We start from the raw sequence: 25,069 nt of genomic DNA, 5'->3' as shown, positions 1-25,069 counted from the left end.
CAGGGCAGTGGCTGACCGCCTGCATGCTGACTATTCTGTAACCCTTTCAATTAGTCGTATAGACTTAGCATGTCTGTATTCATATAAACAGGATGAAAAATGCCCTAAGGATGGGAAATGCGTCGTTCTCTCCCAGCCACGAGCATTCCAGTGTCAATTCTCTCTAGTTTGCATGGTTCAAATGCAGTGGGTAGGCATAGTGAGAAGCCCTAGAGTATTTGGTATTTATTTGGCGTCTTTGGCGCTGAACCCAGCCAATGTAATCATCACTCTTAAAAGAAAGTTTAATATAAGTCAGTATTGGTGGGACCAGAGATGTATGCCCCCACTGCACTTCTATAAACCAGCAGGCTTGCTTCCTAATGTTGTCCAAGCTTTGTGTATTCCTCATCTTGCAATAGAAGCCTTTCTGGTAGAATTTTTTCACTGCTCAGCTCTTCTCACAGTCGTCCTGCTGGTTTATTTTCAGCTCCAGTGTTGGCAGCCCAGTTGCCATCGGAAAAAAAAAGAAATCTTTTAGCAGGCTGCCCTTTGTAAGGCAGAAGACTTCTACTACCCAAATGCTCTGCCTGCCCACAGCCACCACTAAATTCAGGGAACTGCTCTGGCGTAAGCTTCCATGCACATCAGCTAGGCTAAGCACGGATCCCGAAGAACATGCATCAAGCTTTTCCATCCCACCATGCCATTATTTTGAAGGGGGGGAAAAAGAAAGAAAGAAAAAAAAAAAAAAGAAGAAGAAAAAAAGGCATTTCAAGGAATTTTTGGTACTTATATAATAAAGGGAAGGCATGTGTTGAGTCCTTTCCTCACTAATATCTACTGTTGTCTGCGTGACCTAACTTGACTTTGGCACTAGAAATGAAAGCTGCTTTCCAAGGTGAAGGGATATTTACTTATAGGATTAATCATAGGTCTAAATAATTTCCAGCCTTAACAACTAACAAATTACTGACTTTATGACAGTGCTTATCCTGTATTTCCCTAGCCCAGGTTTACTGAGGAGGTCATGTTGAAAAGAAAATCTAGGGATCCAGCCATCTGACTTCTCTTCATGTCAGTTTTCACACCTTCATGTCAGCTTTCTGAATTGAGGCAAGTGTTGCTTGTTGCAGGCTTTCCCATTTTTGCCATAAAGATGGCAGAACAGGCTCTGTATTTAAACATACACTGGTTCCCTCTGTAGCCTGCCTCTTTCTCTTACTTCACAGTGCTCAGCATTTCATCCTCGTGGGCCTCTTTTAGAGTTTGAGCAAATGCACCAAATGATCTGAGGTAAATTCTTCACATATCATCAGCAAAGCTTGTGTCTGTTGCAGGGGTAAGCCTGGCAAAGAGCAAGCTGTACCCCCATGCCAGTTAGCTTCATTTGTGGTCCAATATATTCTAATCAACCAGAGAAGCAGCAAGTAGTAGTTTTAGGGAAGGGGAGGAGTATTGATGTTTCTTCATGACAGCAGAGATGATACCTGCTTGTACTATGCATCTTTAGTATCAGCATTAAAATACAGGACCAAACACAGAGAAGAGCCTTTCTAAAGGGTCAAGAATGGGCAGAGCCTAATGGGCAGTGTCTTAAGGAGCTCAGCCTTCCTTAGGGTATTAAATTAAAAATGATTTTGTATAATCTGATCATCTTCATAGGGACAAAGGCTCTGCAGGCTCTTTAATCTAGCAGGAAAGAACATGATTAGCTGAATATAAACAAAGTTGTGATCAAAATGTCTTTAAAGGGAGGGCAATTCAAAGACGGAATGAAGTCATGAGAGAGGTTACAGATTCCTTCTCTTTAAGGCTTTCATCTTGTGTGTGTGATGCCTTTCAGAAAGACTTGCTTTAGCCAAACATGAGTTATGGTCCTAAGAGAAATTCAATTCACTTTCTGTATGATACACAGGAAATCAGATTAGATTACCTTGCCGCCTTCAGTTGGAATCTGGATGTGCGAGGGAAAACTTCTTGCATTGGCTGAGTGTCTTCCTCTTCAAGGCTGTACCAATTTATGCTGCAAAGCCATCTGCAGCTTTGCAATTAATGTCCATATTAGCTTTTCTGGGGAGGGTAGGGAGGAGCATGGGGAGAAATGATAGAGATCTGCCTTTAAAATACTCCACAGAGCTGTGTTAAATTACACACTTGATACTTGGCACACAGGAAAACAGTCTGGTAGCAGCAAAGCGAGGTTGTACAACTTGGATCGCTGCAGGCCATGTAAGTAAAACCTGATAAGAGTTCTTTTATTGGGCATGCTTAAAACAACCTTGTAATCCCTTATAGGTCTTGTCTCGTTTAAGCAAGTTCAAAGCTATTGACTTTAATTGAGTTACTCTTGTTTTACAATAATGTAAATGAGATGAGAACTTCCCTTCCTCATGGCCCTGGTTTATATTACAGCAAAATAGCCAAGTAGACTTCATTTTAGACTTTTGAAGCAGGAAATCTCTGGTAAAACTTAGGAATATTCTTAAGTTTATGTAGTAACTCCGAGGCACATCTTTTTACTGTATGTTTTCGGAGTAATTAAGGGAGTGCTTGTAGGAAATTGGTTTACTAAGTGGTGTTTGGTATCCTTTTGGGAAAAAAATGCAGAGCTGAAACAGTTCATGTGTATGTCTTGTGTAACAAGAATGGCACTTATTAGATTATAGGCTTTGCTTTAGTACACTTTAGTCTATTTTCTAATTTGGGCATATCACACAGAGCCTAAATTAAAATGGAGCAAAGGGAATCCCAGTTTGGGTTTCCCTGATCTGAGAAACTCTTTGGTCCCTGCCAATTCAGAAATGAATTTTAGTTGCCAGAACGTGTGCACTATGGCTTACTACCCTATCAGCAGAAATATTACTGCCCTGTGGAACTTAGGGTTAAAAGGGAGCTTCCAACAGCCCCCCACATCAGGTAACACAGCTGCTGTGTTCCCTCCATTTTAAGTTGCAAATTATACCCCCATGTAATAGCCCTAAAAAGTACTTCAGGAAATTGCCCCCAAGGTTCCCTTTTATGCTCTGGCTGAGCAGTTTGAAGTAGGCAAGCACAGCTCAGCACATCTCCAGGATGTTCTGAAGCCAAGCCATGTTTTAATAAAGATTGACACTTTCAAACGGTGCAGGGAGGTTAATGCCCAACTCCTATTGCATTTCAGTTGAAGTTGGATGCCAACTTCTCTTTGTGCTCCCATGGAAATTCTAGCCTAATTAAAATTAGGGGAGAGTTCATGTAAGAGGAGGATCTTTGAACAGTCAGTAAAGAGTGAAGTGAGGTGATTTTTACACCTACTAAATGATTTCTCCCACAATCTTCAGAAGAGCATTCAGAATAGTGTTTGATACACAGATGGAGGAGAGGAAGAGACTGAGCCTGTAATAAGAAGACAACTTAAGCTCTAACTGTAGAGGAACTATGCATTCCTTGTAATGAATTTGGACTGTGTAGCACACTTTTCTTTTGTCTGAACACAGCATAGTTGGTGGGGTTTTTTTGTCTTCCTGATTCTTTGGTTACAGTAAAGGGAGAATGATAAAACAAATACAGGATCCTTTTACAATTCCATTAAAGGCCTGAACCTTCTTTGGTGCAAGCTGTGCTCCACTGTTACACTCTTTAACTTTATAATAGATGACTGCATAGAGCAACAAAATGAGTAAGAAATGGAAGCAGAGCAAGAACAATGCTGAATTTACCTCAGTTTAAATCATCACTTTCCACCACTCCCTGCAGGCACCTCAATGAACCTGGTCAGTGCTGTCATTGATGTTGACTGACAAGATCAGTCCTGTCACTTCTTTAGCTTCACTTTCATCTGTTCTTAGCAGCAGCACCAAGCAAGGTATGCATCCTTGCAAAGTGTTTTCAAATCATAGAAACCTACAACTTTAACCTTGACCACAAACATACCTTGTGTGGTAGGACTGGAAGCAGGACTGATTGTTTATATTTTCTTCCTAATCTGTTGGCAGTTTCTTGTGCATTAGTGTTCTTTCCTCTTGGAATAGCTTCTTTTGGTTTATAGTCTATATAGTTTTATAGCTTGCAGTCCAGTTAGGTGATGTTAGGCTGGCCTTACTCCCCTTCCCTCCTCCTGCCTCAGCCACTGTTGCTGCTACGTAATGCTTATATTACAAAAGAGTAGGTTTTATGAAGTAAGGTCTTCAAACAAATTATCATCTGCTGCAATCCTGCAGATGTTCCAGGAGCAAAGGATCAGCTTTGGTAGGGATGAACAGTTCTCTTTAGTAAAATTTAGTGATGTGTATTACACTTTGATGGCACAGTTTTGTATAGGATAATGGGATTGCACACTGTGCATGGTTCTGTATGTGAGTTTGCAGCTCTTGTATACTTTTCCCTATGTATCTCCCTTTCTTCCCTCCTCATGCCCACCCTGTTACCTCCTTTCTTGCATGGAGCCTCGAGAGCTGGAAAGCGTTACAGGCTGAATGCAAAGTGCATGGTCAAGCTGTCTCCTCAGTTTATTGGCATATTCATCTCTCTGCTCCAGAATTCAGTGCAGCTGCAAAAGCTGCAGGTCCATGTTTTTTTCACAGCTTTTTTATACCTGTACCCCAGTCACACCAGCTGTGGAAGTGTGTCTCGACTGTAAATCAGTATGGTTAAAAGTAGCAGTACCATAGCTCACATACCTCCGAGCACAAGCCACCTAGGTAAGTATCCTCCTCCTGTGAGGGAGCACATTAAACAGGAGGAGGAGGAGCAAAAGCCTAATTAGAGAATACTATATACTCAATAGCAACAAATGCATAAGAAAGCTGAGAGGGCAGTTCCCTGTCCTAGGCTGTTAATGACAGACCATGCTTCTCTTCATTGTTAGGCTGTGGGTGGGCTTATGCAGCATGAAGGAGCCAAACTTGCTGGCTTCTGTATGGAAGTAATCCAGCAACGGCAGATCGTATTTGGGAAACCCACTTGCACAAAGCTCTTTGCTTACCCAGCACTCATTCTTCAGGACTGATTGTTTTGCCAAAGAGGAACAATTAGGAAGAAAAGCAAGTGCAGCTGTAGTCATCCCATGGAGGCTGAGAATGCTGTCTGCATTCGGTAATGTCTGTCTTTACTAGGTCTTACAAAACTGCAGCAGCATTGGAGTGAGAGGCTGGAATTCAGTGGATTTTTATGTGACTAGATATGCTGTTTTTCTGTGCTGGCAGTTGAGAATGTACAAAGCAGCTTTGTTCTCTCTTGGTCTTTCTGATTCCTTTATGGTCCAAATAAGTAGAGAGGAAGGCCAGGAAATGAAGTTTGCATCTGAAGGCTGATGTGTTATTTCTCTTGCAACAGTGATGGAGAGGTAATAGAGGGAAATTCACCGGGAATAGTCCCAAGCCTGTGCTTGCAGCACAAGTAGTGCCCCCAGATTGATTTCAGCTGACCCAGCAGGTATGCTTGTTGTCATGGCACATCACCAAAGCTAGGTGGCTTAGCAGTGCTGTGAAATTGCATCAATTCACGTTTCGTGGATGGTGCTTAAGCGTCTTGCATGGGCAGCTGTCAGTCAGGATGGTTAGATAGGGTGTTGTAACCTCAGCCTTCTTTAGTAGATCATGTCATTTCACAGAGAGATGGGAGATGGGGCTGTGCCAAGATGATGTGGAACCACCACCTTCTGGGATTCTGGCTGGATGATCATCACAAGGGGCAGGCAACCAGCTCAGGAGCTGCAGTCTCACTAAGCCAGCCAGCAGGAAGGGATACAAACTCCAAGATGGCAATATCTTCCTTCCTTCCTCCTACAGTAGTTTAATTCCTTTTAGCCTCATTAGCATGCTGCAGTTTTCAACATGGGCTCTCAGGTTTGTAATGGCAAAAAATGGGTATCTTATCACCTCATGAGTCAATGTATTTGCACTAGCCAGTGGATTTCTCTGATCTTCTGTATGGAAGTGTTGAACAAAACTTATGTTGTCTCTCCTGATAACTCTTAAGAGCTTCTCCTTTGTGTGCCTCTGAAAAGGCAGCACTTTCAGGTCCTCCTAAGTGTCACTTCAGCAGGTAGAGAGAAATTTGTGCCCTTGTCTGTCTCCCTGCTGTTGGTTCTAAGATGCTCTGCTATTTTCTCCAGCTCTGCCTCTCCAGTTGTGGGCCTTCAGGATACTAGGAGCTGGCCAAGGTGCAGACAAAGGGAGTCTCACATGCAAAAGATTGGGTTTTAATCTTCTATCTCAGCAAAAGCAGAATAATTTCCCTTACAATGCAGAAATTCCCTGTGGCTGTTGGAAACATGCTAACCTTCAAGTGATAGCCAGCTCATTTCCAAAAGGCAGAGGCCAATGGCTGTGTTCATAAATGTCATAAAAACAAGCCACAGGATGTGTTTTTATTCTCTCCTGCCACCCTGGTCTTCACATTCAGTTTCAAGGCTCCAAAACTCCGGGCACTGCCTTAGCTTCCTGGGGAGATTTTTACAGTTTCTGCTTGTCCACAGGTGGCTCCAAGATTGCCTTGTATTTTGGCTCCCCAAACCAGGCCAAACATACTCCCAACCTCTTCTTCCTTCCTCACAGTGTTTATCTGGGACCAGACTGTGCACTGACCAGATGCTGTGACTGAATGCCAGGCTTTTTTTTTTTTTTCAGCTGAGAATTAAATTATGGAGGAGATAGTTTCACATAAAACATTGGGGAAACCATCGGGTACCGCACAGTTTATTTGCCTCTCCCTCCTGTGTGTCTGTACTTATTTTGAGGATCCAGATGTCTCTGTATTGGAGCTACCCTTCTAAATTGTGCTCTCATTTGTAAAAGCTGTCAGAGAAAGTTACTGTGGATCTCAGATCTCCACCGGAGCTCCAGTGCTTTCTCTCTGAATGTTGCAGACTCCTCCTCACTAGAGATTTGAATCACAGAATCACCAAGGTTGGAAAAAACCTCAAAGATCATCGAGTCCGACCTGTCACCACAGATCTCGTGACTAAACCATGGCACCAAGTGCCACGTCCAGTCCCCTCTTGAACACCTCCAGGGAGGGTGACTCCACCACCTCCCTGGGCAGCACATTCCAATGAGTAACAACTCTCTCTGCAAAGAACTTTCTCCTCACCTCAAGCCTAAACTTCCCCTGGCACAGCTTGAGACTGTGTCCCCTTCTTCTGGTGCTGGTTGCTTGAGAGAAGAGACCAACCTCCTCCTGGCTACAGCCACCCCTCAGGTAGTTGTAGACAGCACCATGAAGTACCATGATGGAAGGACCGAGGCTGTATCTGAGAGGCAGAACTGGTCAAAAGGATTTTCTCCCTTCTAGTTCCCAACAAAGCCATGTTCTGTGATCGTTAAATATATATCCTACCTGTTTCTGAAACAAGGTTTATGACAGCCTTGAAACACATTTTGTAAGGTACCTGGGTTTGTATTTCCCCATCAGCTGGAGTGCCCCAAACTCACACCAGAATCTGGCTAGTGGCAGCACGCAGCTGGTCCCTCTCTCACTGCTGGGGAAGGAATTAGACAGCAGCTGGAGGTGTCTCCTGGAATAAGTCAGACCAAACAGTGCCAGTGTAGTGTGCCTAACTACCTATCCACTAATTTCCATGTACTGAAATGCTTTATTCTTGGGAGGAAAAAGGCTTAAGTCTCAGCCTCATTTCAGCTTTCTCTGTTGGCACAGTCACTACAGGGAGAAAAGGTTAGAGCAAATTTTAAGGAATTCCTTAGAGTTTCTTTCCTGATTCTCTGTATCCCTGAGGAATAAGCCCTAACCACTGCTGCAGAGGACCAGACATGTAAATGTTACACCACAACAGTGCCTGTACAGTGATGGCTTGACGTTGAATGCCAGCATTCTGTACCTGTGAATCTTAAGTGTTGCTTTTCCTTCTGCTCCTCTTCTCCTCTCTGAGGTTGTTTGTTGTTGTCCACAGAAAGAGAATGTGAGCCAAATGATGCCAGAATTGTAATGTCACAGTGAGTAAGAGATGACACACATGGAAGCAGCCAGTTTTGTAGTATTGCTTTTAATGGATTTGTGGTGCTTGTCTGCTGTGGAGTTCTTGTGGATAAATCAACCATGTGAAAAGCATTAAATATGATGGAAATATGGCACAGGAGTTCAGATCACATAGATAGATACAGCAGAAAGGTTGCACCTTGTCATGGACATTTGCAAATAATGCATGTGCTATGCATTAAATGAGTTTGTTCCTTTTCTGAAGTTTAGATGTTGCTGCTGCAAACTACCGTGACAGCTAAGTGGCTCTCCTGCTGGTAACTTCAATGGGAGTCCAAGGGTCTAAAGGACTGTGGAGATTGCCTCTTGCCCTCTAAAGGGAGATCCCTCTAGGATTAGGTAGCGTTTCAGCAAATGGGATGAGGGCCTACTGGGGGTATCAGTCTCCAGGAATCTCTTGGCACCACTTGTTAATGCTAAAGGACATTTAAAGAAAAGGGTCATCTCTCTCAAAAGAGCCCAGCTGGAAGGAGGAGATTGTAAGACCTTCACATCTCGCCTGATTCAAATACGGCATAGTGCATGTCTTGCTCGGTGATCAGCTCTGCTTCCTTAGTGTGTGCTTGATGGTGTTGGTGAGAGCAGCCACTTGTCAGGGGCCTGTGCTTCCTCTGTTCCAGATTCTCTGAGCCAGACCCCAGCCACACACTGGAGGAGCGAGTGGTACACTGGTACTTCAGTCAGCTGGACAACAACAGCAGCAATGACATCAACAAGCGGGAGCTGAAGCCTTTCAAGCGTTACGTCAAGAAGAAAGCCAAGCCCAAGAAGTGTGCCCGGCGTTTCACTGACTACTGTGACCTCAACAAAGACAAGTCAATCTCACTTCAGGAGCTGAAAGGGTGCTTGGGAGTCAGCAAGGAAGGAGGTGAGTGCTTTTCCTTCCCTGCTGCATGTAAATAGAAGACCAATGTGGAGTTACAGCAAGCTCACCCATGATTCAAAAGTGCCACAGTTTGTTTGAGAATGAGTGTAGCTAATACCCTGCCATGCAAATGTAATTCATTGTTTGTGTTGTGGCTCTGTCTTATATCCCTTATCACAGACCATTTAGCTAAGCCCTATGCAGAAACAAGGCAAATAAAAAGATGAGCCTTGCTCAGAGCTCTGCTTGTACTGTAGAAATTCTTTGAAACTGCGGTTCAGATCAGGTCTGTCCTGAGCAGTACACTGCTAACAATATTCTGTGCTCTCAACCATGTAGTCTGGATGATGTATGAGCCAGCACAGACCCAGTCCTTCTTCAGAGACCCTGCTGGCTAACAGAAATAATATTTATTTCCATTGCTAAATCCAGCATGCAGGAAAGTGGATAACACAGAGGGAACAGCTCAGAAAGAACAAGGTTCTACTATTGCCCTTTTATAGAGTTAAATTGCACTTGAGATTGTGGGAGAAACAGGGCATAAGAAGAACATATTATTTTCCTTTCTGTTTAGAGCCTGAGCAGCCAGCTCACCCTCCTTCCTTTACTCTCTCTCTCATCTTCACCTCATCTTCTGCTAGGACATGGATCAAAGTGGTGGTTTTGGAAATTCTAGTAATTGAACCTGCTCAACCCAAGTTCAATAATTATCAGTCATACTCCACTGCAGGCAGACTTGCTTGGCAGGAGAAGGCAAACAGGGAGATTCCAGGGGTCTAAGTTTCCTGTGCAGGTGTTTTGGCTGTGCATACAGCTCTTGTTATAACCATTATGCCAGCTGGGAAGAGTGGGGAGCTTGATTTCTTCGGTCTTAACCTGCCCTTGGTTCTTTCCTCGGGTCTAACATGAGTGGGAAAGGCAGTCAGTGCATTTGAGTGTTGGGATGTTGCCTTTTCTAGTTGCTTCACAAATATTTTTCGTTACCATAATAAGCACATTGCATGACTTGTCAGCTGTGAGAAGCAATCAGCTTCCCTAGCACACTGGAGTTTTTTTTTCTTCTTCTTAGTCATCAGTACCTTGCTGAGGAATGACATACCAAAATAGCAACTTTATTCCTTAATTTTATTACTTTCCCTACAAGACAAATATGCCAAATGAGTTTTATTGCTATTTGGCCTGGAATAAGACTCTCTGGAATCTGTTGCCTTGGCCAACTGACTGTTCACAATTTACTTTATGGAAAGGGATATAAAAAAGAAGGAGAGAAGGAATAAAATGTGACTCTCTGAGCCCATGTGAAGGGAAAAGAAAGCAGTGAGACATTGCCATGAGTGCCTGACTGCCCTGTTCTATTTGCTGAGAACACAACCTTGACCTTTCATGCTTTCTTCCATTGTATGAGGACAGGGTGTGTGCAAAAAGGGGCTCTGATCTTGTTTTAGTATGCAGCTCCCCTCAGCTGCTAAAGGCTTGAGAGGCTTTGGGGATCAAAGATTAATGGGTGAGTTATGTGGCAGGAGGACTGAGGGAAGCTAGAGGATGAAGAGGCCTAAAAAAAACACAACAGAGGAGAGAGTGCAGGGAGCAGGTATGAACGTGCAGGAAAGAACGGAGGGATACTGCTCTAGAGGCACAGTATGCAAATTTGATAGGGGTCTTTTTGAAGAAGTCATGAATTTCTGAGATGGTAGATGGTGTATTTGCTCTGCTTTGTATTCAGAAGAACTCCTACATTAAGAAATAGAGTAGAATAGAATTAACCAGGTTGGAAAAGACCTTTGAGATCATTGAGTCCAACCTATCATCCAACACCGTCTAATCAGCTAAACCATGGCACCAAGCACCCCATCCAGTCTCTTCCTAAACACTTCCATTGATGGTGACTCCACCACCTCCCTGGGCAGCACATTCCAATGGCTAATCACTCTTTCTATGAAGAACTTCTTCCTAACCTCCGGCCTAAACCTCCCCTGGTGCAGCTTGAGACTGTGTCCTCTTGTTCTGTTGGTGGTTGCCTGAGAGAAGAGACCAACTCCCACCTGGCTACAACCACCCTTCAGGTAGTTGTATAGAGCAAGAAGGTCTCCCCTGAGCCTCCTCTTCTCCAGGCTAAGCAACCCCAGCTCCCTCAGCCTCTCCTCATGGGGCTTGTGCTCCAAACCCCTACTCAGCTTTGTTGCCCTTCTCTGGACACATTCCAGCAACTCAACATCTTTCCTAAACTGAGGGGCCCAGAACTAGACACAGGACTCAAGGTGTGGCCTAAACCAGTGCTGAATACAGGGGCAGAATGACCTCCCTGCTCCTGCTGGCCACACTGTTCCTGATACAGGCCAGGATGCCATTGGCCTTCTTGGCCACCTGGGCACTCTGCTGGCTCATGTTCAGCCAGCTGTCAATCAGTCCCCCCAGGTCCCTTTATGCCTGGCTGCTCTCCAGCCAGTAGCACTGCCCTCAGCCTGTAGCACTGCATGGGGGATGTTGTGGCCAACCCCTTCTCCAGATTTCTCTTATCCTGGTCATGGATGTGTGCAGGCCATGTATTTGCTCTCTGTTTCTTTTTCTGTACCATGGCCTTCAACAGCAGGGACTGAGGTCACTATGGGTCCAAGCCCAGAGCTAGTTGGGGGCCTTTTTGATGACATACTTTCACCAGTCACATGAAATCAAAAATTTTGATGGAAATGTTTCTGTTTCAACAGAATCTTTGCTAGAAAGGTTTTTTTCTGGTCTGTATTGGATGAGGAGGGGTTGGAAGGAAGGGAGGAAAGGTCATGATTTCCCTTTGATATACTTCATTACAACTGAATTTGCTCAGATGTTCCAAATCCTAGTTGAATATCCAGCAGCATAAGGACTAAAGTGAAGTGAGTCATTCCAGGTGAGTGTGCCTCCTGCTAGGCAAGATGAGGACTTGTAATGATGTTGAAAGTGCAGTTTAATACAAATCTTGTATTTGGGTTTGAGATGCTGAGGAAAACAAAGCTAAGTTAAGGCTTCTGCACTGTTTTGCCCTTTTTTGGTTTTGTTGTTTTGTGGTGATGATGTTGTTGTGGCCAGTTCCATCCAAATGTAGAAAGCATTGCTTGAAGGAAGCAGAGGGCAGAAGTAAATTGGCACTCTTATTGCCTCTTGGGCACTAGACACGTTTCAGCTGGGATATTCTTAAAGGCTAAACCTGAGCCTCAGCTCTTTGCAGCTTAAGATAAAGTCTGTCTGAGATGCATAGTTCTGTCTGTATTTCCCTCTTCAGCAGGTTCCTGATGCCTGTGGTATCCTACTATGTGGGTTTGCCAGCCAGTGAGAAAAACATCTGTGTAGTCCTCCAGCAAGCCTTACTCTTGTCATCTTTATGATGACTGCTGTGGTTTAACCCTTGCAGACAACACAGCCACTTGCTGACTCCCTGCAAGTGGGGTGGGGGAGAGCATTAGAAGAGCAAAAGTGAGAAAACTTGTGGGTTGAGATAATGACAGTTTAACAGGTAAAGCAAAAACTGTGCATGCAAGCAAAGCAAAACAAGGAATTCATTCACTGCTTCCCTTCAGCAGGCAGCTGTTCAGCCACCTCCAGACAAGCAGTGCTCCATCACACATCATGGTTACTTGGGAAGACAAACACCATTCTGAATGTCCACACCTTCTTCTTTCTTCCCATAGCTTTATATGCTCAGCATGGCATCATATATGGAATATCCCATTGTTTAGTTGGGGTCAGCTGTCCCAGCTGTGTCCCCTCCTAACTTGTGCACCTGCAGCCTACTCACTTGTAGGGTGGTGAGAGAAGTATAAATGCCTTGTTTGTGTCTAAACACTACTTGGTAGTAACAGAAACATCTCTGTATAATAAACCTTGTTTCCATCACAAATCCATAGCATAGCTCCATGCTAGCTACTGTAAGAAAAGCAACTCTATCCCAACCAAAATCAGTACACTCTCTACCCCTTATTCTACTGCATTTACATCATGCTCAGGTATCACACCATCCAACACAATCTCATTAACCACCACGCTGCATCCCATCTGCTGATACAATACACAGACAGTATTTCCTTAGTCTGTATCAAATGTCCATAAAAATGCCTGTTTAGTTCCTGACCTTGGGCTCTTTCTGTTATGGTGGTCACTTAGGACAGAAGTAGTGTGCATGGAGTCACTGCGCACCAGAGCCAGTTCAGGTCAGCACTTACATTGTTTCTTGTAATTCCTCCCCTCCATTCATTTGGGTGGTTCCTGCCATAATAATTCCCATAATATACAACTCAAGTCCCAGGTTACAACAATTTAAAGGTCTTTCCATTACAGTCTCCACCCCTGGTCCCTTTGGACTAGACTGTTTGGTCTAAAATTGCAATGAATTCCTGCCTTTGTCCCTGCTCCAGCTTGGATTTATCTGCAATCCCTTAGGGGTGCACCTGCTCCAAGTGGAGCCTTATCTGTGAGCCATGTTCTTCCCATGGCTGTACCTGCTGCAGCACAAACTTATCCACAGCCCCTGTCACTTTGAGGTGCACCTGTTCCAGCATGGCCTTATCTGTGGGTCAGGAATGCCTTCAGAGATATACCTGCTCCAGTGTGGCATTACCCACAACCACAGTCCTTTCAGAACAGAACATGGCCTTACTCGTGGCTTAAGTCCTTCCATAGGCACACCTGCCTTATCCATGGCCATACATTTTAAAGTGTCCAGCATGACTTTGTGCACAGCCACTGATGCTTCAAGGTATGTACCTCATCTTTGGACCACAGTACCTTCAGAGGTATACTTGCTGTGGCATAGACATAACCACAGCCACAGGTGCTTCAAGATACACCTGCTGCCCTGTGAACTTCTTCACAGCCACAGATGCTTTGAGGTCTCCTGCTCCCATGTGGCCTCATGCACAGGTCACAGTCCATTCAACTGGAGTTCATGCTGGAGTTCCAGCTTGGCTAGTACAGCAGCACAGAAACAGCAATGCCTTGGCCATCTGCCAGCCCAGGCACATCATCACTGCTGTTATCAAAACGTTCCCAGGCACGTCAGAGTCAGATGATCAGCAGCACAGCAGTGAAAGCTAAAAGCAGCACTAATGAGCACTAGACTCTAACACACAGTGAGGCAAGCAAGCCCTGTGGCAAGCAGAAGAGCCTGTCAACAGGCACTAGCAGCTGGAAATTCAATCTAGTATATTCCAGTCAAATCTGTTGTTATTTCAAACCCTTCGAGCCCCAGGACTGTTATGGTTTAACCCCCTCTGGCAACTAAGCTCCACACAGCTACTCACTCCTCCTCGGTGGAATGGGGGAGAGGATCAGAAGTCAGAAAACTTGTGGTGAGCTGAGAGAGAGTTTAATAGGTAAAGGAAAAGCTGTGCATGCAAGCAAAGCAAAACAAGGAATTCATTCACTGTTTCCCATCAGCAGGCAGGTGTTCAGCCATCCCCAGGAAAGCAGAGCTCCATCACACATCATGGTGACTTGGGAAGACAAACACCATCATTCCAAATGTCCACACCTCCTTCCTTCTTCCCCCAGCTTTATATGCTGAGCATGACATCATATCATGTGGAATATATTCCCTTTGCTTAGTTGGGACACCTGCTCCCTTCACAGGCTACTCATTGGTGGTGTGGTGAGAGAGGCAGAAGAGGCCCTGTTGTGTCTATGCACTGCTCAGCAGTAACAAATATCCTTGAGTTACCAACCCTGTTTTCATCACAAATCCAAAGGCATAGCCTCATACTAACTACTGTGAAGAAAATAAACTCTATCCCAGCCAAAACCAGCACAATGACCTAGAAAGTTGCTAGTAAATCTGCTAAGTCTGATGGCCACTTTGAACAGCTCTTGCCCCTCTGCTTAAACCAGATGTGTTTCTGTCAGGGGCAACTTGGATGGAAAAATGCCATTCCTCAATCTCAGAATGCAGTAGCCACATAGAGACAGTCTTTGAGGACTTGCAGAACCCTGCAAATGATTCCTTAAATTGGGGCAAAAGAGACATGGGAGGGCTTGTAGCTCAAAGTATGCCAGAAGGAGTCTTTGCCATCATTTGATCTAGGATTGTCTGTTTGAGGAATTGTGGAAGGAAAACAGACTGATTTACTGCCTGTTAAATGTTAACATTCATCAGTGCAGGCTGCACAGCCTGGGTTAGGGGGAGAACCATCTGTGATCAAAGAACAAATTTAACTCTCTGTGCTAGTCCAAAGGCAGGATTCTTGGGAGAAGATGGACATGCACTTTAAAGCTTTGCTGGAAAGTTACTGGACTCAAGATTAATTTGAGTTCAGCAATCTCAGAGAGGAGGACCGTAGGCTTATACTAGTGCTGGCTGTAAAATGCTGGAGTTGAGTTTTACCTCTATATTCTTCCAAATTCAGAAGACAAAGTCAGCATTTTGTGCCTGCCCAAAGAGGAGCTAAGGGATTAAGCAGTGAAGAAATGTCCCTCTGCCAGCTGAGAGGAAGCTTCCTTCTGCCAGTTCAGATCCCGTGATTGCTTTGCCATCCAAGAGCTTGTCGATGGTAGGTGTTGGGCCTGCTTCACAGGCCATGAGGACTTCTGGGGTGGAACCCAGCCACTGTCCCTGCCAACAGCCAGCTACCAAGAGCACAGTCCACAAACAGGATCAAAATGTCTTAATTAAGTCTGTGGGTGTAATTAAACAGTATGTCGCTTTCTACTGGAGCTGAGCAAATAATGGACAATCTAAATAGCAGTTTTAGTTCAGTAGTGTTTGGACCCTTCTTATTGGTATCTGCATAAATAAGTGATTCTCTGTGTGCTTGTGAGGCTTCTAGGAATGAGGGTGCTCTATATATGTCTCTGCTCAATGCAGGGGGGGTGGACTAGACGACTTTTAAAGGTCTCTTCCAATCTAAATCATTCTGTATCACTGCTGTGCAAGCAACTGTGTGGGAGCAGGTAAAAAGGAGCACTCACCTGGGAAAGGCCTCTGGATCAATAAAGATAAAAAGCTGGTAACAGTCTGAGAGGAAATCTGTAACCAGGTAGTGGCTGTGTGAATAAAAAGGAAATGCAGAGTACATCTAATTATAATTACATTAGAATGTAAGCAAGCTCTGCTGGTTCAGTGCTGGGGTATTTTTGCCTTGTTCAGATTATCCCCCCTGGAGCTCAGCAGAGGGGCTGTAGTGTGTTGCTTTTAATCATTAGGAAAGTTACTGATGGTTAGCATGAAGCAGGACATCAGTATTGTGTTGAGAACCCAAGATAAAGCTTGGTGGTAGCATGTTCTTCCCCCCGTGAAAGGTGAGACCTTTGCTTGGTAAGTCTGAGGAATTGCTTCTACCTGTAAAAAAAACCTACCAGGTTTGCCTTGGGGCCTTGGCTTTTGAAGGACACCTGGACTAACCAAGTGTGGCTGGAACTGTTACCCAAAGCACAGGGTACTTGCAAGGCTGAGCGAATATTCTGTACTGGCGCCATGGTTTAGTAGGCATGAGGTCTTGGGTAACAGGCTGGACTTGATGATCTTTGAGGTCTCTTCCAACCTTATTGATTCTATGATTATCAAATGTGCTGAATGCTGGAGTGTTACCTTATGACACCCAAGAGCTTCCCAGGTATATGTGAGGAACCTGCTCTCATTATCTGCCATACTTTCCCCCTCGTTCATGTCAACTTTATGCTTGGTGACCTTGCCTTGTTTTGGCAAGGTTTTGTCTTCTGTAGGTACAGGTGGGTGACTTGTGTGTTTATCTTGAAGGCAGCTGGCTGAAGACAATGCTCTCTGCCTTTAGGGCTTCAGGGTAGTTTCCCAGCACTGGGAAAGCACAGAAATATTCCAGGCTGCTGGAAAGTTGTGCCCTGCCCAGCTTGGAGCTCCCTTGCCATTTCAGGGACATTCCACTGCCTTTTCGATCAACTTACCTGCAGCTCTCTGACTCTTTCCAAAGGCAAGTAGGTCTCATTCACAGCAAAGCACTGCTTAGCTGCACTGGGTGCAAAAGCAGGTTCTTTCAGATGCCTTTTGGCTTACCCAGGCAGCCAGCCACAGCCTGGCCAGGCATGGCCCTCCTGTGCCCTCCAGGGCCCTGGGCACAAGAGCAGCCTGGCCACCATGGCTTGTAAAGGCCCTAGCTTTTCATTGCCAGCTCCCAGAATAATCCTAATTAGCTCTGGAGGAATCTGCCTCTTGGCAATGGTGCTCTCTGCTTTTTATACATGGGTGCAGAAAAAAAAGTCAGTGATGGTTCCTGTGATCTCACCAGGGCAGATGGCTGATAGGAGGCTGGCATTTGGGGCCCTTGAAGAAGCTGTCTGTGTTTGTACAGCTTCTCTGATTAACAGTCTTTGTCTGAAGCCAGCAAGTTGTGCTTTGCTAGCCATTTCAAACTCAGCCACCACCACCTTCCTTTCCCCCTCTCTTTTCCTTCCCGGTGGTTCCGTTTCTGTCCTGCAGCCCAACCTCCCATCCCCCAGGGCTTCCCCAGGCTCACCCCTGCTCTCCAAGCTTCCGCTCGTCTTGCTCTTGCAGAGCAAAGAGTGCTTTAGCTGAGGCTGTGCAAAGCAAGCTGTGCAGTCGGGTCAGATGCATGCACAAATCAAAGAGAAGTCTCAGGCTGGGCTGGAGAGTGGCAACAGACTTACAGCTTCTGGCTGGGAGCAGGAGTTCCCATTTCCAGCTAATCCCTCATCTGAAATCAGACCAAGCAGCTGGCAGGAGATGTGACATGCTTTTGAGAGCTGTCTCTATCCAGTGCATGGGAGGAACAGGCTTCCAGCTGAAGTGTGTGAGCCCTTGTCACGGGCTCCATCTAGTGAAGGGTGTGTATGCCTGTACCTCATGATGCAGTCATAGCTCTGCAGCCTGTCCCTGCCTTTCTGCCAGGTAGGAGTTCAGGTCTTTGATTTGAGCCCCTGTTTGATTGTTTGGTCCAAGCTAAAGCTTTAATAAACTTGGGCTATCTGTGCTACCTACACCCTCACTCTTTTCTGTCTGTCCCCTTTCTCCATGGTGTCGTTTTGCTTGCTGTTAGCAAAAACTCTTCTGGGAAACTTTATGGCGCTGCTTGCATCTTCTTCCTTCTACAGTTTTGTTTCACCTTGTAATTGTTGCTTCTTGCCCACACCAAATTTCTGGATTTCGTGGCATTCACTGGGTATTTAGCATCTCTCACCTCAAGCACATTAGTCTGAGTTTGGACGTGAGTCTTAAGGAGTGCTGGCAAAACTTACTGTGTGTGAGTTTAGGGGAGCTGCTCTGAACCTGCTTTTCAGCAGCAGAGAGCAGGGAGGCTGTGACATTCTTTGCCTTTAACGTGGTTCTTGGTTTTTACAGGTAGCCTGAGCGGGTTCCCCAATGGAAAAAGACAAGGCCTTAACCCTTTCAGTGAGTATCTTGTCAAAAATACTTCTATTTTTCTCTTTTTCCTCCTCTGATAACCACATGTCCCAAGTTTGGTTCTTTCCTGCTCTCCTCCATTTGCAAACAACAAAGGTGTTTTTTGAATATAATGACATAGAGCTCTGTGTGTCACTTCCAAGTCCAGCACTGCCTTTACCTGAGACAGGCAGTACATTGCTAAGGAATTAGAACAGCCTATGGCAGCTATGGGATGAGCACTCGCCAACCTTATTCTGTCTGCTTCTAGCAAGCCATGATTTAGGTGATTTGTTGTGTTTACATTACTCCATGGACTACCTTGAAGACTCTTCATTGTCCTGGTGAAGGTCTGCTCCCCTCTGCATTTTGTGGCAGTGAATCACATCATGCTTTCATTGGGCATGAAGAACAGCTTTTATTTGTTTCGCTTTTAGACCCGCTGCTGCCTCGTGGTTTCATTGCGTGCTTCTTTGGACTGTGAGAAACAGTGAGCAGCTCTCCTCACTTGCCTATCTGTCTCCTGCCATTTGTTGTTCTATAGCCCTCCAACATATGTCTAGTTAGACTCCTTTCTGTGCTGAAAAGACCTAGGCTCTATAGGACAGAAGGCTTTCCATACCTCTTCCTATCCTCCTTATCTTTCTGGGTACTTTATCTGATCTCGATGAGATGGGCTGGACAAAGAACTGAAGGTAAAGATCAGCTAAGCCTCATACAATAATGTAGTGGTGTTTCCTGGTGTGTCCCCCATTCTGAGCCTCTGTGTGTGATTTGTTTTTTTCTGCTGCTAACAACAGAGTGGAGGCATTCAAATGTATTCTGTGGCTTCAACTGCCTTCCTAGTCACTCAGAAACCAGTGTAGGACAGGTCATCCCTGCTTATTTGCTGCATTGCATGTGTAGACATTGAAGTCAATCCACTATTTTTATGGGCTGGTCATTGTGAGCAGGCCTGCTGCAGAGCTCTGTGGTTTCAAGTAGGACTGTCTGGAATGATTTTGCATTTGACAATATTCACCCCCTGTAACAGGGCATATCAGTTAGCACCAGCCCCTGTGAGGCCTGTCTGGTAACCTTTCTCCATTCCAAAACCAAAGTCCATACTTTTCTGTCTTCTCTCCAGCATGTTTTTCACCTGTAATTCACAGAGCTCTTGCTCTGATCCTGTCAGAGTTTTGATTGTTTAAGATCCTTTGATGAGGGGTTTAACAAAAGCTCTCTGAAGAAATGAGAACGAGGGCATGTGCATTATCTGAAACACCAAGCAGCATCCCTACAGCACTCACTGGGACACTAATAACTCAGCAGGTCCTGAGACCCCAGTTCCCAGAGTGCCATATCTTGTCTGCAGATTCAGTAGCTTGGTAGGCTTCAGAGTGCCTGGTGCAGGCAGGTCTCTGAAGAACCATGAAGCAGGAAGACTGCTCTGTTGTGCTGTTGGGGAGAGGTGGCTTATCCTTGCCTTGGATGCCAGCCTCCTTCAAGGCCTGCTTGCCATGTAGCGGGGGCTGGCTGCAGCTCATGAGGAAATGATGGCAGGACAGCCTGGTGGGCTTCTGCATCAGCTGTGGCAGGCAGGAGAGCAGAGGAAGAGCTGTTGCACCTGTTGTTTCCTCAGAGGCAGAGGAAAGTGGTGGGTTATGTTTAAAAATAAGTCAATCCCTAGGGCTGCATGTGACTCATTGAAGGGTTTTTTTCAGCAAGGCTGTCTCATTAGCCCGTGGTTGTTTCCAGCCTCACAGCTTACTCTGCAGTCTCAGCCTTCTGGGGCCATGGCTGCAGCACAGGCTGTTCTGTATTGTTATCAGTCAGGTGCCCTTCTGGCTTCAATTTGCCTGTTTTGTCTCACTGTCCCTGCTTCTGTTTTGTTGTTTCCTGACTCCTTGGCCGCCCAACCCTTTCAGTAGGTCGCCTGGTGTAGCTGCAGAAGGCAAGAAGGGAAGGCAGGAGCCGGCGCAGAGGAAGGAAAAGACCCAGCGACAGACGGACAGACACCTCGCTGCTTGTGAGCAAGCAGGCAGCACCAGCAACATCCAGCGTAGCAGAAGTGGCACCCAGAACGTTTGCACTTTTAAATAATTGGTTTGGGTTTGTTTCTAATTGCTTTTCCATGCCATTATCCAGTACTTTGGAGAGCGGGGGTGGGGGGAGGGGGTAGCAGGATCATAACTTGTTTAAAATTGGAACAGCTACTGATGAGTAAAACTGAGTTCTCTGGGACTCAAAGAGAATTTTATATACTGTATATAAATATATATGTAAATTGTACAGTTGTCTTGTATAGGGGTTGGAGTCACTGTTCTGTTCCTCCCTTTGCTTTTGAAGGCTGTTAGGGTTAGAGGGACACTTTGCATTTAGTGGGTTACCGTAATGCATTCATTTCTGCCACCGTCTATCAGCTGCAAACCTTAACACCCCCATGCAAAAAGGAGCAAGTATATCAGTGTGACTTGTGCTTGCAGTTATGCACACAGTGGCCCAGATACCAAATGCTTCCTGGGAGCAGCTGAACCCCTTCTTTTCTTACTGCAAAGCCCTGTGCTGCTTACAGGCCCCTGGGCTTTTGAGTTTCACCTCAGTATCGATGCACTGCAAAGCTGCTTAGTATGGGTAGAAAAGGGTTGTACTAAGGACATGCAAAAGTAGTTTCTGCATCTGTTGCAAGTTGGGCAGAAATGAATTGCAGATTCATTGCTATCCATGCTCAGAAGACACATGTAGCAAATATGTGCCATGCCTTGGGAATCTAACACTGTGGGAAGGACGTGGGAGCCACAGGCCTAGTAGAGTCAGCAGAGTGAAGTCTTTCCTCTTCCTCTGTTATAAAGCCTTCCATCTGTATGTTGTACAACAATAAAAGATATTGAGAAGTCTCCTAAAAGCAGCATTAGCCTTGCCTGTTGCTTTGCTGAAGAGCAAAGAACATTTTTGTCAGTGCAGAAAGACACAATCATGCTGCTGGTCCCCAAGAGTCTGGTTTGCTTATGTTTCACCACTGCAGCTTGGGCCATGCTTACTGGTGAAAGAGTCTGTCTGCAATGACTGTGCATGTCTTTGGTGGCTGTGAATGCCAAGCTCCTTTCCTGCACAGTGGGATGGACAAGCTGAGAGCATCCACTTCACCCAGTTCACTGTTATCAGAACCTCCTGTGTTAATCACACACCACTATCACATTACAGTAACGTGAAGGCTTGGGTTGAGAAGCTTGCTGTTCTCGGAGGCCACAGGGCCATGTTCCAAAGTTGTTGCTTACTTAATTTCAGATACACTTGTAAATTCAGCAGTAGGGTGGTGACACCCATCCTCAGCAATGAGTGCTGGGTTTGGGCAGAGTACAATGGGACAGTATTTTGCTTTGTGCATTTCCAGACAGTGGTAGGATTTTGTTAGAAATGTAGGAAATGTTCTGAGCAGCTTCCCACTTCAGACCTGGCTATCCTTGTGCCACTTGCTTCTGGACTAAGAACCTGCAGTCAGAGATGATGAGATGCCATGGTAATACAAAATCACATACCAACAAGTGTTTCTAAGGGCACTGTCTTACTGTAGGGACTGGGTTTGTCCCTCACGGCTTTGCTGCCTTGGTTAAAGAGGTTGCAACAGCATCCTCACTGTGCCATGTCATTGTGATGGTAGCATGAGATAAACACATCACAGCAGGAGTGTCTGGTGCAGTTAAGTTAGTTCTTTGTTGACAACATGGGAAGTTTGTAAAAAAGAAAAAGGCAAACCATAAATAACTGTTTAAGAGCAGTAATAACTTCCTCTGGGGAGTAGATTTGAGCTAATTAAAGCATTTGGCATGGTTGAAAACACCTCTGGTGATCTCTGAAGTGTTCGTTGCACCACCATAACATAAAGAGGTTGTTTCTTTAGCAAGATCAGAATCACAGGCTATACCTGGTTGGTTGAGAGCTGGAAGATCATCCAGTCCAACTTTCAACCCAGTACTGAAGGGTCAACACTCAACCATGTCCCGAAGTACCAGGTCCACATGCTGCTTGAACAGCCCCAGGGATGGGGCTCCACCACCGCCCCAGGCAGACCAGATTGTGCTGCTGGGCCTTCATGGTTTCTCACATACAATGTGTGTGGGGTTTAGGCCTGAAAGCTCCCATCTACTTGATTGCATCTTCCCTTTTTAAATGCCATGGGCAGTATTTGGTGTTGAAATGATTTGGCTTAGTGTATAGTCAAAAATGTTCCAACCACTCATTAATCCTATCATAGGAGTAAAGCATGAATTCAAATGCATAAAGCAATAATAATAACAGCAGCTCTTCTTTCTTAATATGCTAGTTTTAGGAATTGAAAGCTCTGACTACTGGGTTGATGTTTGGTTTGTTGGGTTGGTTTTTTGTGTGTGGGTTTGGGTTTGGTTTTAATGTATACTTGTATCTGGCAAAATCAGCCAGTTGGATGCCCGCACGAGCTCTGTTAGCCAGCCAGCCACTGGGACTAGGCAGTGCCCCACAAGGTTGTGGGGGTAGTGAGGGCTGCTAAAAGTCACTGCTTCTTTTAACATGGAATGTCAAACAGCCATTGTTTCTGCCTGTCCCATAAATCCATCTGTAGACCTTTTCCTCATGCTTGCCTCCTTCCCCTCCCAACAGCCTGCATTCACGTGTACCTTGCAATTAAAATTGAGTTAGTTCTTCTAGGAAGCCAAACAAGAGGTGACTGTTGATGTTAGCTTTGGTATTGGTGGGCATTCATCTTGCTAGGCTAATGCTGACTTTGTGGATGGATTTGGGTCCAAGCACTATACTGCTTTCCTCCATACTTTCATGAGGCAAGTCCAGGCCCCCTCGTCTGGCTTGCTGGCTTTGCTTGGGCCTATAAGAAGCTTCTAGCGACAGCTGTACATTGGGCATGCAAGACCCAACCAGCACGATTATGTCACATCCAAATAGAGGTTAGGTTACTTGTTCTGAGTTTGTGTGTTGAAAGATCATGCAGGCAGTACTGGTTCTGATTCATGTAACTCATCCTACAGTTTGTCCAAGCAGTCTGTATTCATCAGGGAAGAGAAGTGCTTTCATTCCTCTCTTCCCATGTTGCTTTCATTGCCAGATAACTGGCCAGTCCACCTGGCTGTCAGGCCAAGCATGTCCTTATCTGGTGGTGGTCCTGAGCGTTCTCCCTGCAATGGGTTGTCCAGGGAGGTGGTTGAGACCCCGTCCCTGGAGGTGTTTAAGACCAGGCTGGATGAGACTCTGGCCAGCCTGATCTAGTGTGGGGTATTCCTGCTCATGGCAGAGGGGCTGGAGCTAGATGATCCTTGTGGTCCCTTCCAACCCTGACTGATACTATGATACTATGATTCTTCACCTCTGCTTTGCATTAGTAGCATCCTCCAAAAGCCAGAGTGTCAATGCTGTGCCTGGAAGCAGATCCAAGCTGTTTTTCTTCATCCTTCAAGTCCTCCTGGGCTTCTCCAGCTCTGCTTTGAATGACAGCTTAAAACAGCTGGGACAGAGAAGAGAACCAGGGCTCTACAGTGCAAGTCATCTGCTCTTCCTGCCAGAACCAAAAGTCTCTCTTTTTTGGCTGACCCTCCAAGAGCGTCGTGCGTTGAAGGCAGTTGCATTACGGTGGGATTCACCTGTGTGAAGGTGCCGCTTTCCACCACCTGAGTTTACATTGAACTTGCCTTGCCAAGGCCATTGCTTGTTAGATTGAAAGGCATCTGTTTGATTTTGGTTTTGTAATAAAATAGATAACTTTTGCTCCAGTGTCTCGTGGTGGTTTCTTGTTGACTGGTGCTTTCCAGAACTGCTCTCTTCCATGTGATATTCTGCTGTCTACACAGTGCCAGAGGAGAAGGAAAGGCACTTCCCTGCTCACAGTCTTTGGTGGGGGGGTCTGTGGTCCATGGATTTTTTCTCTCCTGTGTGTAAGCCTCCAGGCTGAATGGAAACATGCCCTGGAGTGCTTCTCTGTGGTTTGATGACAGCTGCCTCAATTTGTCCCGGCTGCTTAGAGAAACTTGGAAGCTTCAGCAGGAGAATAGAGGTGACCGCAGAAGCTGGGCCCCTTGGCCAAGTGCAGTCCCTTGGCACATACTCCCTGAACTAGGGACCAAAAATCTGCATTTCACATCTGCTTATCCCCTTTCACATGGGAGCCTTCATGCTTCACTTTTGCAGGACAGGCATGAGAGCCTGAAGTAGAATCTTCTAGCTGTTGTGCACAACCTCTGAGATGACAAGTAACAAGCCATGCTGGGAAGCTGCTGCTGTTATAAAACAGGCTTTTTCTAGGCTGCAGGGTAAGTGACATCCATCAGAACCTGCAGCACCAAGCCATGACAGAGGGGACTGTGCACCCTTCCTGTGAAGCAGGTATGACCATTTTTTTTCCAGCACTGTCATTTCACTTGATTGTGTGTAAATCTCTAGCAATTAATAAGCCAGCTCATTTATTGAAGGGGAGGTGATTGCAGTTCCAAAGGGAGATTTGGAGAGCAACTGGAAATCAGCTCTATGGAGAATGAATCTGGAGTCCTGATGGACAAGTTGACCATGAACCAACAGTGTGCTCTTGTGGCTGAGGTGTCCAGTGGTATCCTCAAGTGTGAGCAGCAAGTCAAGGGATGTTCTCCTCCCCATCTACTCTGCCCTAGTAAGGTCACCTCTGGAGTATTGTGCCCATTTCTGGGCTCTCCAGTTCAAGAGTGGGAGCTAGTGAAGAGAGAGTCCAAGGGAGGGCTGTAAAGGTGATGAGGAGACTCTTACAAGGAGAGGCTGAGAGGCCTGGGACTGTTGAGTCTGCTTATAAATATCTACAGGGCAGGTGTCAAGAAGATGGGGCCCAACTCTTTTCAGTGGTGCCCAGCAACAAGACAAGGGGCAACAGGCACAAACCAGAACACAGGAAGTTCCACCTAAACATAAGGAGAAACTTCTTT

The 25,069-nt window shown here is 45.6% G+C and overlaps 1 protein-coding gene across 2 annotated transcripts in view; it reads left to right on the top strand.

Annotated features, from left to right (window-relative positions):
- SMOC1 (SPARC related modular calcium binding 1) overlaps positions 1-23,394 on the top strand; it is a 150,460-nt gene extending 127,066 nt beyond the window's left edge. Inside the window, exons 11-13 of one of the 2 annotated variants that reach the window (XM_054161578.1) lie at positions 8,577-8,824; positions 18,114-18,164; positions 20,066-23,394. In XM_054161578.1, the coding sequence (XP_054017553.1) occupies positions 8,577-8,824; positions 18,114-18,164; positions 20,066-20,079 (313 nt within the window). In that variant the 3' untranslated portion in view covers positions 20,080-23,394. Of the gene's footprint in view, positions 1-8,576; positions 8,825-18,113; positions 18,165-20,062 lie in introns of both variants that reach the window. The other variant, XM_054161577.1, reaches the window with a different exon arrangement.
- Positions 23,395-25,069: the final 1,675 nt, after the last annotated feature.

This window comes from Dryobates pubescens, chromosome 5, assembly GCF_014839835.1.
Source record: "Dryobates pubescens isolate bDryPub1 chromosome 5, bDryPub1.pri, whole genome shotgun sequence".
NCBI classification, from domain to species: Eukaryota; Metazoa; Chordata; class Aves; order Piciformes; family Picidae; genus Dryobates; species Dryobates pubescens.
The sequence above is the reverse complement of the archived record's forward strand: the minus strand, read 5'-3'. Positions and strand labels throughout refer to the sequence as shown.